The sequence below is a fragment of the Pseudorca crassidens genome, chromosome 20 (genome assembly GCF_039906515.1).
Source record: "Pseudorca crassidens isolate mPseCra1 chromosome 20, mPseCra1.hap1, whole genome shotgun sequence".
Classification (NCBI taxonomy): Eukaryota; Metazoa; Chordata; class Mammalia; order Artiodactyla; family Delphinidae; genus Pseudorca; species Pseudorca crassidens.
This window is the reverse complement of record NC_090315.1, coordinates 9,405,148-9,420,412: the sequence shown is the minus strand read 5'-3', so window position 1 is coordinate 9,420,412 and position 15,265 is coordinate 9,405,148. Positions and strand designations below refer to the sequence as shown.

The 15,265-nt window shown below is 52.9% G+C and overlaps 1 protein-coding gene across 15 annotated transcripts in view; it reads right to left on the bottom strand.

Moving 5' to 3' along the window:
• Positions 1–287: 287 nt before the first annotated feature.
• ODAD1 (outer dynein arm docking complex subunit 1) overlaps positions 288–15,265 on the bottom strand; it is a 31,672-nt gene continuing 16,694 nt past the window's right edge. For 14 of the 15 annotated variants that reach the window (XM_067719576.1, XM_067719572.1, XM_067719579.1 and 11 more), the window contains 11 exons: positions 12,792–12,914; positions 12,325–12,438; positions 9,082–9,149; positions 5,527–5,714; positions 5,163–5,297; positions 4,256–4,338; positions 3,974–4,142; positions 2,036–2,199; positions 1,844–1,947; positions 1,454–1,532; positions 288–1,383 (listed from right to left, as the gene is read on the bottom strand). In XM_067719576.1, the coding sequence (XP_067575677.1) occupies positions 829–1,383; positions 1,454–1,532; positions 1,844–1,947; positions 2,036–2,199; positions 3,974–4,142; positions 4,256–4,338; positions 5,163–5,297; positions 5,527–5,714; positions 9,082–9,149; positions 12,325–12,438; positions 12,792–12,914 (1,782 nt within the window). In that variant the 3' untranslated portion in view covers positions 288–828. Of the gene's footprint in view, positions 1,384–1,453; positions 1,574–1,843; positions 1,948–2,035; positions 2,200–3,973; positions 4,143–4,255; positions 4,339–5,162; positions 5,298–5,526; positions 5,715–9,081; positions 9,150–12,324; positions 12,439–12,791; positions 12,915–15,265 lie in introns of all 15 variants that reach the window. The other variant, XM_067719587.1, reaches the window with a different exon arrangement.

Sequence of the window (15,265 nt, the reverse complement as noted above, 5' to 3'; positions counted from 1 at the left end):
ATATGAAGAATTCCAAAATATAAATTAAAAAATTTTAAAGGTACACACTGAGATTCTGGGGTTGCTTCTTACTGCAGCATAACCCAGCCTATCCTGACTGATACAGTTTCTGGTTCTCAGTAGAGCCTGAAATGTGCAAGTCTCAAAAAAAAAAAAAAAAAGTGAGTAAATGAATGAATGGCAGGGAATAGGGACAGGGTCATACATTTTCTCCTGGGCCAAAGGTAGAGGAAACAGCCATGTCTTATGCTCACTCACTCACATATACGCTTGTAACCAGGCTGGGGTAAAAATCAGACTCTGGCCTTTATTTCCTATGGTCACAGTTCATGCTGACCCTGATGTCTTTGCCCCCATCCTTCCCCCACTGGTCAGTACTGGGGACTCTTGAGGACAAGGAATGAGGAGCTACAGAGACAAGGACATGAGATGCGAGGAGGGCCTGGGAGATGGAGGAGAGGAGAGGGAGTTAGAAATGGGGAAGCCGAAACAGGGGGTGGGGGCGATAATCAGAGAGGTCAGAGTAGAGATGGGGAGACAAACATGGAGACAGGACAGAGACACACTGAACGGGAAGCCTAGAGAACAGAAGATTAGGGAACCGAAAGGGAAGGGCAGGTTGGAAACAGAGAGGGGGACCAGGCGACAGATGACGGGGAGCTGATGGGAAGAGATGCAGAGACATAGTGAAGGGGAGATGCAGACAGGTGTGCAGGCAGGTCACCCGGAGCTGGGTGAGAAAGATGGAGAGGCATAGGGGAAATTAAGAGGCAGAGACCCAGAGAAGGCCCTGCAAGGAGCCAGAGGCCGGGTTGGGGCTGGGTGCCCCTAGTATTTGCTCTGGGAATCTTTGCTGGTGGTGGAGACCCGGCCGGTGCTAGAGGCAGGGCCAGTGCTTGAGACGTGGCCTCTGCTGGACTTGAGGCCTCCACTCAATTCTGACTCAGGGCCTTTGCTCTCCGGGCCCCCAAAGCTCTCGTGGCCTCTGCTGGACCCCAAGTATCCAGTGGACCCCGGGTAGCTGCTAGAGTTGGGGGATGTGACGATCGCTCGGCCCTCAGTCGAGCCCCGGCTGGACATAAGTCCCCCGGTGACGGGTCTGGTGGAGCCGAAGGTCGCGTGGCCTGCGCTGGAGCTGGGGTCCCTAAAGCTGACACGGCCGACATTGGAGCTGGTGGCGCGGCCTCCGCTGGACGCCAGGATGCTGCTAGCCCTGTGGCTCGTGAGGGAGCCGGGGACAGCGCTGGGGCTCTTGGGCAGCAGGGGCAGGCTGGAGCTGGCCTGGGTGCTGGAGAGGGTCACGCTCGGGGTGCTGTCCACCTTCGTGACGGCCTCAGCCTGCTGCTTCAGGTACTGACCCTTCGCCTGCTCCCGGGCCTCCAGCTGCGGGGGAGGCGAGTTAGGGCCCCAGAGGAGGAAGAGCCGCCCTGCTCCCGCGGGCACCCGTCCTCACCGACTTCACCACGTAGCTCAGCAGCTCCCCCTCGCTCAGTGGGTAGTCGTCGTTGGCCTCAAAGCCTGGGGGGTCCTCACTAAGGTGGGTGGAAGGCAGGAAGGGACTCTACTCCTCGACCTTCAGAAGGCCGATGGCGTCTCATTGCTAGGCCCTGAGACCCTCAGCCGTGCACCGGGCTCTGAGCGCCCTTTCCCCTTCGGGTCCACCCAGGGCCCCATCGAATGTCCCTGGAGCCCTTACTCCTGATTCCCCCGAAGTACCCACTTCATCTTCTACTCCCCCCGGCCCCGAGCCCCACTCACCCTCCGTCCCGGGGGCCCACCCACACCCTTCCCTTGTCTCCTCTGCCCCCCGTGGAAGCTCCCTGACCCTTGCCCTCTGGCTCACAGATGGTCAGGGGGCTGAGGTGGGGCCACTTTCTTGGGAAGATCCTCGGAGCTCTGGCCCAGCACCAGGAGGGCAGCGTCAGGCAAGCTGGCAGAGAGGTTGTTCTGGAGGGTGGAGAAGCCAGTGGTCTGCTCAGGCCCGTCTCCAAGGCCCCGGCACCCTGTCCCCCCTCTGCACCGTCTGCACCCCAACCTGGGTTTCGAGGAAGGCCTGCACCGTCAGGAGCTCCACCAGCCGCTTCTCTATGAGGCCCAGGAAGAGGCCTATGTCCCGGTCTCTCATGTGGGTCTTGACCCCTAGGAGGTCATCGATGACCGTGCTGTCACACTGGGCCCTGGTGAAGAGGTGCTGGATATCTGGGGTCAGAGGGGACAAGCCATCATGGATCCGGTGCCCACGGGGTGCCACCCTCTCCTCTCCTCAAGGCCCTGCTGCCCAAGCAAGGCTCAAAGATGCGAAGGGACTTGCCCAAGTTCAGACCCACCGGGTTCCAGATGACAGAGGGCAAAAAGCGAGGGAAGTCCAAGGAAAACGTGACAAGGGCACCTCCACACGGCCAGTCCTCTGCTCACGGCTCAGAATCACCCAGCTTCCACCCAACCCAGCGAGTCCACAGCTCAGGATGTGCTTCTCCCACAGAAACACACACACGTGCTCCACGGGAGAAAGCGGAGGAAATTCACAGCAGCACCAAGGCTGTGACCCGCTCTCACAATTGGCCTGCTTGTATTTAGTTAACTGGTTATTGTGAATGAAATAAGATGCACCCATGACCTTGACAGAAATCTGCACCCAGCCTGTGGCATCCCTACCACCCTCCCCTGCCTCCCCCACCTGAGCTGCAGGCTCATATTCAGTTTCCTCCTGGGGTCCCTCTCCGAACAGTCCGCAATACCGCTCACACTGAGGTTAGGCTCACCCCCCAGAGCAGTTCCTCCTCCCAGGTTCCGCATTGCACCCTCACCGGGCCAGACCCCTGGTGCCTCAGCCCTCACACCCCTGACACCTCTGTGCTCCCTCTCTCCCTCTCCATCCTCATCCCTCTCCCTCCTATCCACCCCCCTCTCCTGCTCACAGCCCTCCCATGGCTCCCCAGCACCCTCAGGAAAAAGCCTCAGCCTGGCATCCGTCTAGGATCTGACCCTCTTCAACTCCCACCCACGCCCTCTCTGCACGAAGAACCTGCCTTCCTGGCATGCACCTCCGAGCCTTGGCCCCGCCTGCTGGGAGCATCCCCTCTCCCCAGTTGTTTGGTTAAATACTCATCCTTCAAAATCGGCCTCAAGCATCATGGCTCCCAGGAGACCTCCCCTGTGAGCCCAGCAGAGCCAATGTCATGGGCACAGGGCCCTGTGCCGAGAAGGAGCCCACGTTTGGTTTGATGCTCTGCTCTTGTCTCTTGAAATTCTTGCCAGTTTGTAAACAAGGGGCCCCGCATTTTCATTCTGCACTGGGCCCCCCAAATCCTGGTCCTGCACTCCACTCTGAGTTAAGGCATACCCTTCCTCCTGCAGGGCCCAAGGTGTCCTCCCTCCCAGCCCCTGGGTTACGAGTATCCAGAGCCCGTGTCAGCATCTTCCCTGCCTCCCCCTGCCGGTCCTCACTACCTAGCACAGGGCTTGTCACCGCAGTCCCTACAACAGAGGGAAAGAGGGTCTGCCAATACCTGAGCTCCGACCGCGCAGCACGAGGTGGCCCTCCTGCTTGCTCCCCACCACCACTGCCACCTCCCAGTCTCTCTCCATCCCTCATCCCATCTAATTCTCATGCCGACCCTACAAACTAGGCACTGCCATTCCACTTCCGGAGGGGCTCCAACAGAGGAAACCACACACCAAAGTTCACAAGTGGTGGAGCTGGGATTCAAACCCAGGGCTGCCTGACTCTCATGGACTCCACACTGGAAGGATGAATGGATGATGGATGCAGGATGGCTGGATGAAGGATGGCTGGCTGGCTGGACGCAGAATGGATGAAGAATGAGTGAATGGATGGTCGGATGGATATGGGACAGACGACAAAGGAGTGCACAGAGTGGTCCGCGGAATGTCTCCGCGTGGCCGGCCCGGGCAGGGTTCTCCGCCTGCTCATCGCATCCTTCCAGATGAAGAAGCCGGGGCGGGTGCTCACCGGTCTTGAGCTTCTCCAGCTGCCCGCGAAAGTTCTGGAAGCGGGCCTCCAGGTTCTCGGCCTCCGTGTGCACCTCGTCCACGCGCTGCTGCAACTCGGCCAGCTGCTGCTCTTGCCTCGAGCGACGGTCCTCCTCGCTGCGGCGCCCGCTCTCCAAGGCCTCCTGCATCTACAGGGGCAGGGGCGCGACGCTGGGCCCAGCTCGGGAGGGGGCGCCAACGTGGGTGGAGGAGGGGAGGGGGAGGGGAGGGGAGGGGAGGGGGAGGGGCGGGTCTCGCTCACCTCCTTGATCTCCTCCTGCAGACGCTCCAGCTCTGAGTTCTGCTCATTGATGAAATTGAACTCTGCGAAGTTCCGCTCCTCCACTGGGGGCGAGTCAGGAAAGGCAGGGTCCAGAGAGACAGAGACCAGCAAACGGAGAGACACACACAGAAAGGCAGAGAAAGAGATGTTGAGAAAGGCAACAAAGACACAGAGACAAAGAGAGACAGAGACGGAGAGATATAGGCAAAGAAATAGACACAGGGGCCAACAGAGAGAAATACAGGGCAAGGCAGAGCGACAGAAAGAGAGAGCGACCGAGAGAAAGTCACAGAAATGCCGAGAGAGACACAGAGAAACAGAGAAGTGAGGGAGAGCAAACGGTAAAGGTGGGTAAAGAGAGAACATTAGACACCGGGAGAAAGACAGCAACAGGGACACGGAGATAGGCACACAGAGGCTGAGAGGAAGATTCCCAGGGTGACCCGCAGGCCCAGGAATGAGGGAGGCGGAGGAGGGAGGGAAGGGGGAGACGGATGGGGGAGGCGGGAAGGCAGACACGCCAGGGAAATTGGACAGAAAGAAAAAGACGGAGATACACTCAGTGAGAACAGAGAGATACAGACGGGTGGAGACACACAGAGAAGGAAGCGGTCAGTAGGCCCGAGACGTGGGTGGGAGAGAGACTGGGGAGAAGGCGGGGTAGAGAGAGGGGCGGAGGCAGGGCGGACGGGAAGAGGCGAGTAGGGCGGAGCCTGATTCCTGGTCCCTCCAGCGCAGGTGGAGGAGTCCCCAGGGCCGAAGCGGAGGCCCTCGGTGACCGAGACAGAGCACAGTCTGCACTGGATTCCGGGGGGCTGGGCGCCGTGCTCCTGCCCCCCCTCCTCCCCGCCCTTTCCATCCCCACCCCCTACCCCCAGGGACTCACACTCCAGGTACTTCTCCACCAGCAAGTCCGGGTCGCTCTCCCCGGTCAGCTGGGACAGTTTCTTCAGGGCGTCCTCGTAGCGCAGCACCAGCTTCTCCTGGGAGGTCTTCCGGAGGCCTTCGGCCACCTCCCGGGCTGGGGGGTGAGGGGGCAGTGAGGTCGGCGTCCGGGGCGGCCACCAGGGCGGAGGGGCCTGGCTGGGCACGCTGGTGGGGAGCGGGCAACAACACCGCAGCCGCGCAGACCCCGCCCCTCCAGCCCCGCCCTCCGGCCGGCCCCGCCCCGCGGCGAGACCTGGAGCGAGCCGCTCCGCCCCTCCCCTGGCCCGGCCTGCTGCAGGCAGAGGTGGCGGCCCCGGCCTCACCCCGTTGCTCGCGCTTCTCCACGACGGCGGGATCCGGCTGCCGATCGCTGTTCTTGAGTTCGAGGAAGCGGTGCAGCTGCTCCAAGTGCGCGATCTGCCGCTGCAAGATCTGCACCTCCGTGTCGTTCTGGGCCACCTCCTTCTCTGCCCTCTCCCGCAGCATGCCTAACTTGGCCTTCGCCTCCTCCCTGGGAGGGGTGGGGGGTTAGACCCGGGTCAGGGAGATTGGAGGTTGGATTTGGGTTCATCCTGGGGCCCAGAGAGGAGCGGGGTCAGCCTGGGGTTGGAGGGTGAATGGGGCAGGGTCAGTCTTGAGTCACAGGGACGCGTGGGGTCATCCTGGGGTTGGGGGTGGTGGTGGATGGGGCACAGTCAGCCTGGGGTCTCAGGGATGGGACAGAATCAGGTTGCCGTTACCCAGTGGTCACAAAAGGCAGAAAACTGTCTAGTTTCCTAGGGGTGGGTCAGGATGGGTTTATGGGGCAGAGTCAGGGGGCTCACTCACTGAAACTCCCCTGGCCTGCTTGGCCGAAGGTGGAGCTTTTAAGCTTTTAAACGTAGTGCAGCCAACTGTAAACTCAGAGTGCCCCAAGCCTACTTCACAGGTCACAGGATCAAAGGTCAGAGGGTCATTAGGTTGGGAGAACAGCAGGTCAGTCGCCTCAGGTCCCTGCCCATGGACCATTCTAGCTCCCCTTTCCACACCTTTGCCAACCTTGGTTGCCTCGACTCAGGGCACTAGCTTCTTGCTCTGTTCAAATTCCTCTGAGGCTTACTCAGGTCGGTCCTCCTTGGTGGGAGTCCTCTCCTGGCACCCACCAGCCCTAGCCCCCGGCGACCCCTCTAGCAGCCCCTCAGGGATTAGGACTCACAGTTCTTTCTGTGCCTTGGGCTTCAGGTCAACAGAAAGGCCAGGAAGAGGGAACCCAACTTCCCAAGAGCCTGGCCCTGCAGGAGATGCTCCAAAGCAGCATGCCATAAGTCCCCACAGCAGCCCATGAGGTAGATACCATTATTGTTGCCATGTCACAGTAGAGGAAACTGAGGCTCAGAGGGGGGAAGTGACCTGCCCAGGTCAGCCAGCAAGGAAGCACTGGAGACAATGGCTGGTCTGACAGAAGTGTTGGTCCTGACAGCTGCCCCCTGCCTTTAACGGAAACCACCCTATCTTTGCACCCGGCTAGGCTGCCCACTGCAGTCAGCTGGAGGATTGTTGGCAGAGGCTAGATCCTGGTGATGCAAAGACAGGCCAGCAGACCATCACTTGTGGGACGTGGCAGAAAAGATGAGCCGGGCCAGTCAGATTCTCTCCTCAGAATCTGAATTGGGAAATGCTAAGAAGGGGACAGCGGGAAGCCGAAGCTAAAAGGGTGTATAGAGAGAAGCCACAAAAGGTCATGTTATGAAGGCCAAGTTAGGAAGAAGCCAGAGCTATGCGTGAACAGAAGCCATGAGTCAAGGCTCTGAAGAGGTCATGGAGGACCACAGGTAACAAATTACAGAATCAGCCATAAAAAGGCATGACGTACTGAGAGATGCTACAACGTGGGTGAACCTTGAAAGCACTGCACTGAGTGAAAGGAACCAGACACAAAAAGGACACGTTGTATGATTCCATTTGCATGAAACAGAAAAGTAAATTTACAGAAAGGCAGATGTATAGGTAAATCGTTGAGACAGGAAGGAGACTAGTGGTTGCCAGGACGTTGGGGAAGAGGGAAAGAGAGAATAACCGCTTAATGGTTACAGGTCTCCTTTGGGGGTGATGAAAACAGAAGTGATGATTGCACAACATTACCAAGGTACTAAATGCCACTGAATGGTACATTTTAAAATGGTGAATTTGGGGACTTCCCTGGTGGTGCAATGGTTAGGAATCCACCAGCCAGTGCAGGGGATATGGGTTCAAGCCCTGGTCCAGGAAGATCCCACATGCCACGGAGCAACGAAGCCCATGCGCCACAACTACTGAGCCTGTGCTCTAGAGCCCGCGCGGCACAGCTACTGAAACCCATGCGCCTAAAGCCCGCGCTCCACAGCTAGAGAAGCAACCGCAGTGAGAAGCCCGCGCACCACAATGAAGAGCAGCCCCCGCTCGCCGCAACTAGAGAAAGCCCGCGCGCCGCAACGAAGACCCAATGCAGCCAAAAATAAATAAATAAATACATAAATTTTTAAAAGGTGAATTTTATGTGCATCGTAACTCAAAGGAAGGAAGGAAGAAGGAAAGAAAGACAGAAGAAGGGAAGGAAAGACGGAAAGAGAGAGAGGAAGAAGGAAGGAAAGAAGGAAGGAAGAGAGGGAGGGAGGAAGGACGGAAAGAAAGAAAGAAAAGAAAGGAGGAGGGCTTCCCTGGTGGCGCAGTGGTTGAGAGTCCGCCTGCCGATGCAGGGGACAACGGGTTCGTGCCCCGGTCTGGGAAGATCCCACTTGCCGCGGAGCGGCTGGGCCCATGAGCCATGGCTGCTGAGCCTGTGCGTCCGGAGCCTGTGCTCCACAACGGGAGAGGCCACAACAGTGAGAGGCCCGTGTACCGCAAAAAAAAAAAGAGGAACAAAGAAAGAAAGATCACAGAAACCATAAGGTAGATTTGGACTATAACCGATGTCATGAGGACTCATGAACCATGATAAGCAGAAGTCATGTGGTAGAAACAAGACACTGAATAGAAGGTAAGAAACCACTTGGAGCAAGAGAACAGGGCTGAAGCTCAGAAAGGAGCAGAGATGGGCTAAGAGAGAGCATGAAACCCAGGAGAGCCCAGAGGCAGAGAAAGACGTCCATGAGCAGAGCAGCTGGGGCTTCTAGACTCCACACAACATGATCCTTTATCTGAAGGTGGCTTGAGAGAATCTCTGTCCCTTTCAACCAATACTGACAAATATCAATCTAATTACAGTCATTCACTGATGCTTCCTACGACCTGGCCCCCTGCTATGTGCACTTACTTAAGTCTCTCTATTTTTTTTTAATATTTGTTTATTTTTGCCAGCATTGGGCCTTAGGTGCAGCACACAGGCTTCTCTCTAGCTGTGGTGCTCGGGCTTAGTTGCCCCGAGGCATGTGGGATCTTAGTTCCTCGACCAGAGATCGAACCCGCATCCCCTGCATTGGGAGGCAGATTCTCGACTACTGGACCACCCGGGAAGTCCCTTAAGTCTCTTTATTTATTTATTTGGCCACGCCCTGTGGCTTGTGGGATCTCAGTGCCCGGACCAGGGATTGAACCTGGGCCATGACAGTGAAAGTGCGGAATCCTAACCATTGGACCGCCAGGGAATTCCCCTTAAGCCTTTCTACATCCCTATGTGCTACATGCCATTAACAGACTGGGGTTAAAGAGGTTAATTTATACACCCAAGGAGAGGGACCTTGCCCGAGAAGCTGGGAAATCAGTGGAGGTGGGAGAGAAAGGGGCACCTTATAAAAAAAAAAAAAAAAAAAAAAAAAAAAAAGGATGTTCTGACAATCTATTTCTTGAGTTTGGAACCTTCCCACCACTTCCTTAAGAAAATGCATGGACTGAGTCATCTAGGATGCCTCCAGGGGCCCTACCTGATGGTGTAGGCAGAGGTGGAGGAGACCATGAGGGTCCTGACCGTGTCCCGCAGGAGCTGCAACTCCTGCCAAGAGAGCAAAACAGATACCACTTCTAACACCCTCATCACTGGACGGCCCTCCTTTAAGCCCCACATTTCCCCAATAAGAAGGGAGGCTCCTGGGCCTTAGAAACTTGGACCTTCCTCATTAGCGGCAATCGGTGAAAGGGATTTTAAACAGGTACCAAGTGAAAGGAAAGCCAGATTGATGAGTAGGAAGCAACAAAGACCCAACACAGCCAAAAACAAACAAATAAATAAATAAAAAAGGAATGCAGTGAAACACCCAACCCAGAGTGCTGACCTAACTTTGTGGTGGGGGTCAGAAATTTGTGTGAATTTCATGATTGTGACCACGCTAATCTGTTTTCTAGTCCTATGGAAGTGTCTTTGCAGAGTTATGCGTAAAAGGTTATTTCAGGAGAAAGACAAGAGGAAATTTTATATATATATATAGTACATATACATAATGTGTATATATGTATTAATGTATATAAACATATATACACACATACATATACATATATAATGTGTGTATATATTACTGTAATACGCACATACATATATACGTATGTATAAATACATGTGCATGCGTATGTGTGCACGTGCATACACACAACACACAAACACATACACTTTTGTAACAAGAAACCTAGGATGGATAACCAGAAACTATGGGGGCTGAATGGGAACGAAGTGGAAGAGATGGTGAGGAAATGATATTTCTGTGGCTTACCTCTTGGCATAGTTTTGATTTGGGAACTCCTGTCGACGGTTTACATGTTCATAAAGAAAATTAAATCAACAAGGATAGGGGAGAGAACTAAAACCAAATACAAACAGAAGCAAGTGAACCTAACTGTATTTCAAACAAAGAACAGAACCACAAAGAAGACCAAAAAAATAGGAACTAATCCCAGTGACTTCTGAATACAATAATGTGAGATAGATAAATAGATAGATACCCAGGCCCTCAGAGAACAAAACAATCTGCAAACAAATCTTGAACGCTCAGGTTCAGGGGGTGTTAGTACAGCTATAGCAATTCTGAACCTCTCTTATGTGTTTTGTAGGATTGAACAAGTGAGTACGTCTATAAACGCTGTTGGGAGCCAAGGTTCCCACTGTAGGGAAGAAAAAGATAAAATAGGGAAGGTTCAGGAATAACCCAGGGGTGATGGATTGGAATGAGAGGCACCGACATGAACTCACAATTTTAAAATATGTGCGTGTGTTTCCTAGCTCCAGAGAAAGGGCCCCAAGGCAGGGACACCCCAGTAGCAGTGAGGACTCCTAGTGCCTGTAATTTGGTTTCTCAGCACCAAGAGAAGAAGAAGCAGGACTCCCCACTAGGAAGAATCAAGACTCCATGGAGAAATGCTAACTTGAGAGTTAAGGCTGATCAAGTACAAGAAAATCTGGACTATCTTCCTGTGCCAGAAAGTAAGGAAGTGTTCAAAAAAAAAAAAAAAAAAAAAAACAGATGGGCTTGTCAGAAGGACAGAGAAGCCAGCTTGAGGGGGCTCCCACCAGTCAAATCTGAGACAATGCAAACATCATGATAAGCACTATGGATTATAACCCAGAGAATAAAGTAAGAATACATGAATGCTTCCTGATAACCCATAAATACACTTAAGAAGTTCTTCCTTAAGTAAAATGCCATCTTATAAATGAAGAAGAAAGGAGAGAGAAGGATCACCATTTGGTAGCCATTACAATAATAATTATTCAGGCAAAAGTCATTAAGGGATGCTAGAACAATTGCGTGAAAATGTATCAGGGAACAGGATATTTACATAGTCTCAAAGAACCTCCCTGGACTCAGTCATTACAAAGAGGAAAACTCTATATTGGAGAAACCTGGCTGACCAAGCAATCGAGGTCAACGTTACTAGTTATGGGACAAACTTACGTTATGTGCCTACTGATATAATGCCCGCAAATGACACAATACCACCTCTGTGATATTCCACCAAAAATGCACAACTTGAATCTAATCATGGAGAAAGAGCAGATCAATCCACATTGAGGGACGTCACACAGCACAACTGGCCTGGATGCTTCCAAAATGTCAAAGTCATGGAGACAAAGAAGGGCCGAGGGGGACTTCCCTAGTGGCGCAGTGGTTAGGAATCCGCCTGCCAATGCAGGGGACACGGGTTTGATCTCTGGTCTGGGAAGATCCCACACGCCGCGGAGCAACTAAGCCAGCAAGCCACAGCTACTGAGCCTGTGCTCTAGAGCCCACGAGCCACAACTACTGAGCCCGTGTGCCACACCTACTGAAGACTGCATGCCTAGAGCCCATACTCCACAACAAGAGAAGCCATAACAATGAGAAGCCTGCACACTGCAACGAAGACCCAACGCAGCCCAAAAAAAAAAAAAGAAGGGCCGAGGGACTGTTCCAGATGAATGAGGCCAGGACAACCAAATGCAATGTGGGATCCTGGCCCAGAGCCTGTAGCAGATAATTAAATTAGCTATAAAGGACATTGTTGGAACAATCATGAACTTTAAATATGGACTGCTTAGAATTGTAACAATGTTCAGTGCCCTTGGGTAAGGGCACTTTGTTTATATAAGAAAATGGTCTTGTGCTTAGGAAATACACACTGAAGTTCTTAGGACCATAATGTCTGCATCGTACTCTCAAATAGTTCGGCAGTTGTGATAATAAATTATTTTCAGGAAAACTAATTACACACACACGGAGACAGACAGAGAGTAAATTTGGCAAATTATCAATCTTGGTGAAGGATATATAGTTCTTTGTACTATTCCTGCACCTTTTGTGCAAATTTGAAATTATTTCAAAGGAAAACTTAAAGAAAGAGAGAGGGAGAGAATAAAGGAAGGAAGGGAGGTGAAAGGAGGGAGGGAGGATTCTTCAAAGGACTTCAAAGGTTATTGAGAAACCCATGGAATGTAAATGGTCCTGCCTGCGCCTTGGTTGCCCTGGGTGATAACACTCAAAGTGACATCTCTGCTTTCTGCAAATCTCAATGAGGCTGCTTTCTTTGCTGGGGGTAGCCCGGAACATTCTCAGGTGTCCATTCCCTCCGGACTAAAGTAAACCTATGGCTCCGGGCGATTCCGTACTTGAGGCCCGAGTGTTGGAGAAAGTAGGGTGACTCTTGCATCCTCCCCTGCACTCCAGCTGGGCCAAGGGGTCCTGGGCTTCAGGGCCACTGACCTTCTGCAGCTTGTGGTCCACATTCAGATAGCGGTTCCTCTCGATCTGCAGGAGATCCAGCTCCTCCCGCAAGGTTGCATTCCGAACCAGCTGGTTGTCAAAGCGACAGGTGACCTGGAATGGGGGTGGTGGTGTGGGAGAGGATGCCAAGAGTCTGTCTGAGGCCTGGCCTGCCTCCCTCTTCCATTCTCAGCCGAGAAGGGGGCACTTGTCAGGTAGGGGGCCCATTCCCAATTTGGGGGCTCTGAGAGCATCGCCATCCCCCCCAAGACCCAAGCATCAGTCTCCTTTCCTGGGAGACCCTCCATCCCTCCAGGATCTTGTCTCCTAACCCCACTTAGGGAACCCACTATTTTAGGCCACTCTGCATCCAGGAATCTGGTCCACCGTTTCTAAAACTTGACTCCCATGCTCAGTTCTTCCCCCAAGAGTTCAGGTCGGGAGACAGCCAAGAGGCTGACCCTCACCCTGTCCAACTGGTCTTCAAGGATCTTGACCCTTCGCTGGCTCTTGACCTTCTGATCCAGGATGCATCCCGAGGCCTTGACATCCTTCCCATGGGCAAAGATCCGGCTCTCCCATTCCTGGATCTGGAAGAAAGAACATGGTGCCTATTTGTTGACTGAATGCGGGAGAGATTGAGGGAATGAGGGAGATGAGAGGGAGGGTGAGTGACTGAGCGTGATTGACATCTGCGGTCCTTGTGGCCCCAGCCGTCTGCTGTACCCCTCTTCTGAGGTGAGTACCCAACCTCCCACGTGGATCTGACTTCCAACCATAACGAGCCGCCCTGCCGGCCACATGACCCAGGTCCAAACAATCCACTTAGAGATGGACATGTGACCCAAGCTGAGCCAGCCTGACTCCTTTCCTGATATTTTGGGAGAAATGTGTGATCTGGATGGATGCGACGCCACACACAGTAGACGAAGTGGAAACAAGAGGCTGAGAATGAGACAGGCTGGGACCTGGGACCCTTTGCTGCAGTGCCTGTACCTGGACAAACGTCTCCTCGGGCAACAAAATACAAAGGAACTATAAGGGACTAAAAATAACTGCGTGCATGTGCAGTTAGGGCAAATTCTGGACAAGAATGTACAAAAAGACCAAAAAAACCCAGCTGCCACTTCTGAAGAGTCAGGAACAAAAAAAGGGGTTCGGGAGCAAAAGCAAGGTACTACGTGTGCCCCCTGCAGTACACCCCCAGAGGGGTGGGCAAAACACCTAAGCCACTCCTCTGGCCCAACCCGTGGACACACCCCTACTGTCACCCCATAGAAGGGACAAGCTCGCCCCACCTCTGGGAGCAAGCAAGGGAACCTGTTACTTGTTTTCGCTCCCTGCTGCTGCAGCAGGGGCCCCAGTAAAGGCCTGTCTGAATTTCTTGTCTGGCCTCTAACCAATTTCTTTTTTTTTATTTTATTTTTTTGCGGTACGCAGGCCTCTCGCCGTTGTGGCCTCTCCTGTTGCGGAGCACAGGCTCCGGACGCGCAGGCTCAGCGGCCATGGCTCACGGGCCCAGCCGCTCCGCGCATGTGGGATCTTCCTGGACCGGGGCACGAACCGGCGTCCCCTGCATCGGCAGGCGGACTCTCAACCACTGTGCCACCAGGGAAGCCCAATCAATTTCTATTGACTGGGGAAGGCCAAGAATCCCGGTCTATACCAAGAGGAGGGGAAGATAAGCCCTGATGCCTGAAACCAACTTCCAACCTGCCCTTCTCATTCCCGTATTCATCTTGACTTGTTTGGGGTATGCTGTCTTCCCAACTAGATTGGAAACTCCACGAGGGCGGATTTTTATCTTTTCTGTGCTTGACACAGAGTTGGCATGCAACAAAACATGCAGACTAAATGAATAAATGAATGGCTTGATACTGTGTTTCCCGATTTGTGCAGCACCATGGGTTGAACTGAGTCCCCTGTAAATCCGTATGTCGAAGTGCTGATCCCCAGAACCTCAGAATGTGACCTTATTTGGAGACAGGGTTTTTACAGAAGTAATCAAGTTAAAATGAGGTCGCTGGGTTGGGCCCTAATTCTACACGACTGGCATCTTTATAAAAAAGGGGAAATTTGCACAGACATGCCAACAGGGAGAATGCCAGATGAAGGTGAAGGCAGGTGTGGAATCTTAAAACTATAACAAACTAGTGAAAATAACAAAAAGAAACAGACTCACAGATATAGAGAACAAACTAGTGGTCACCAGTGCAGGGGGAGAGGTAATATAGGGGTGGGGAGTGGGGAGTACAAAGGATTGGGTGTGAAATAGGCTATAAGGATGTATTGTACAACACGGGGGATATAGCCAGTATTTTGTAATAACTGCAAATTGAGTATAACCTTTAAAATTGTATTACAAAATTTTTTAAAGGAAAAAAAAGATGAATGCAGAGATTGGAGTGATGATTCTACACACAAAGGAAGGCTAAAGATTGCCAGCAAACCACCAGAAACTAGACAAGATGCACAGAACAGATTCTCACAGCCCTTAAAAGGAACCAGCCCTGCCGACATCGTGATTTTGGACTTCTGGCCTCCAGAACTGTGTGACAATAAATTTCTGTAGTATAAGCCACCCAAAGAAACGAATACATGCGCCAAGGCACCCCAGAGCATTGCAGCAAACTCAGAGGGGCAACCACGGGGATATTTTAAAATTTGAGGGAGACACATTGACATTGGTCAGACACCACATGAACCTGGAGCTCAAGGTAGTTCCCAGGTTCAACGTGAGACGGTGCTACATTCCTTTTGGTGACGTCCCATCTTTCTTTGTTGTTGTTGTTGTTTTGTTTTTTGGGGTTTTTTTTAAACCACGCCACATAGCATATGGGATTTTAGTTCCCCGACCAAGGATTGAACCAGTGCCCCTTGCAGTGGAAGCGCAGAGTTATAACCACTGGACCACCAGGGAAGTCCAATGTCACATCTTTCT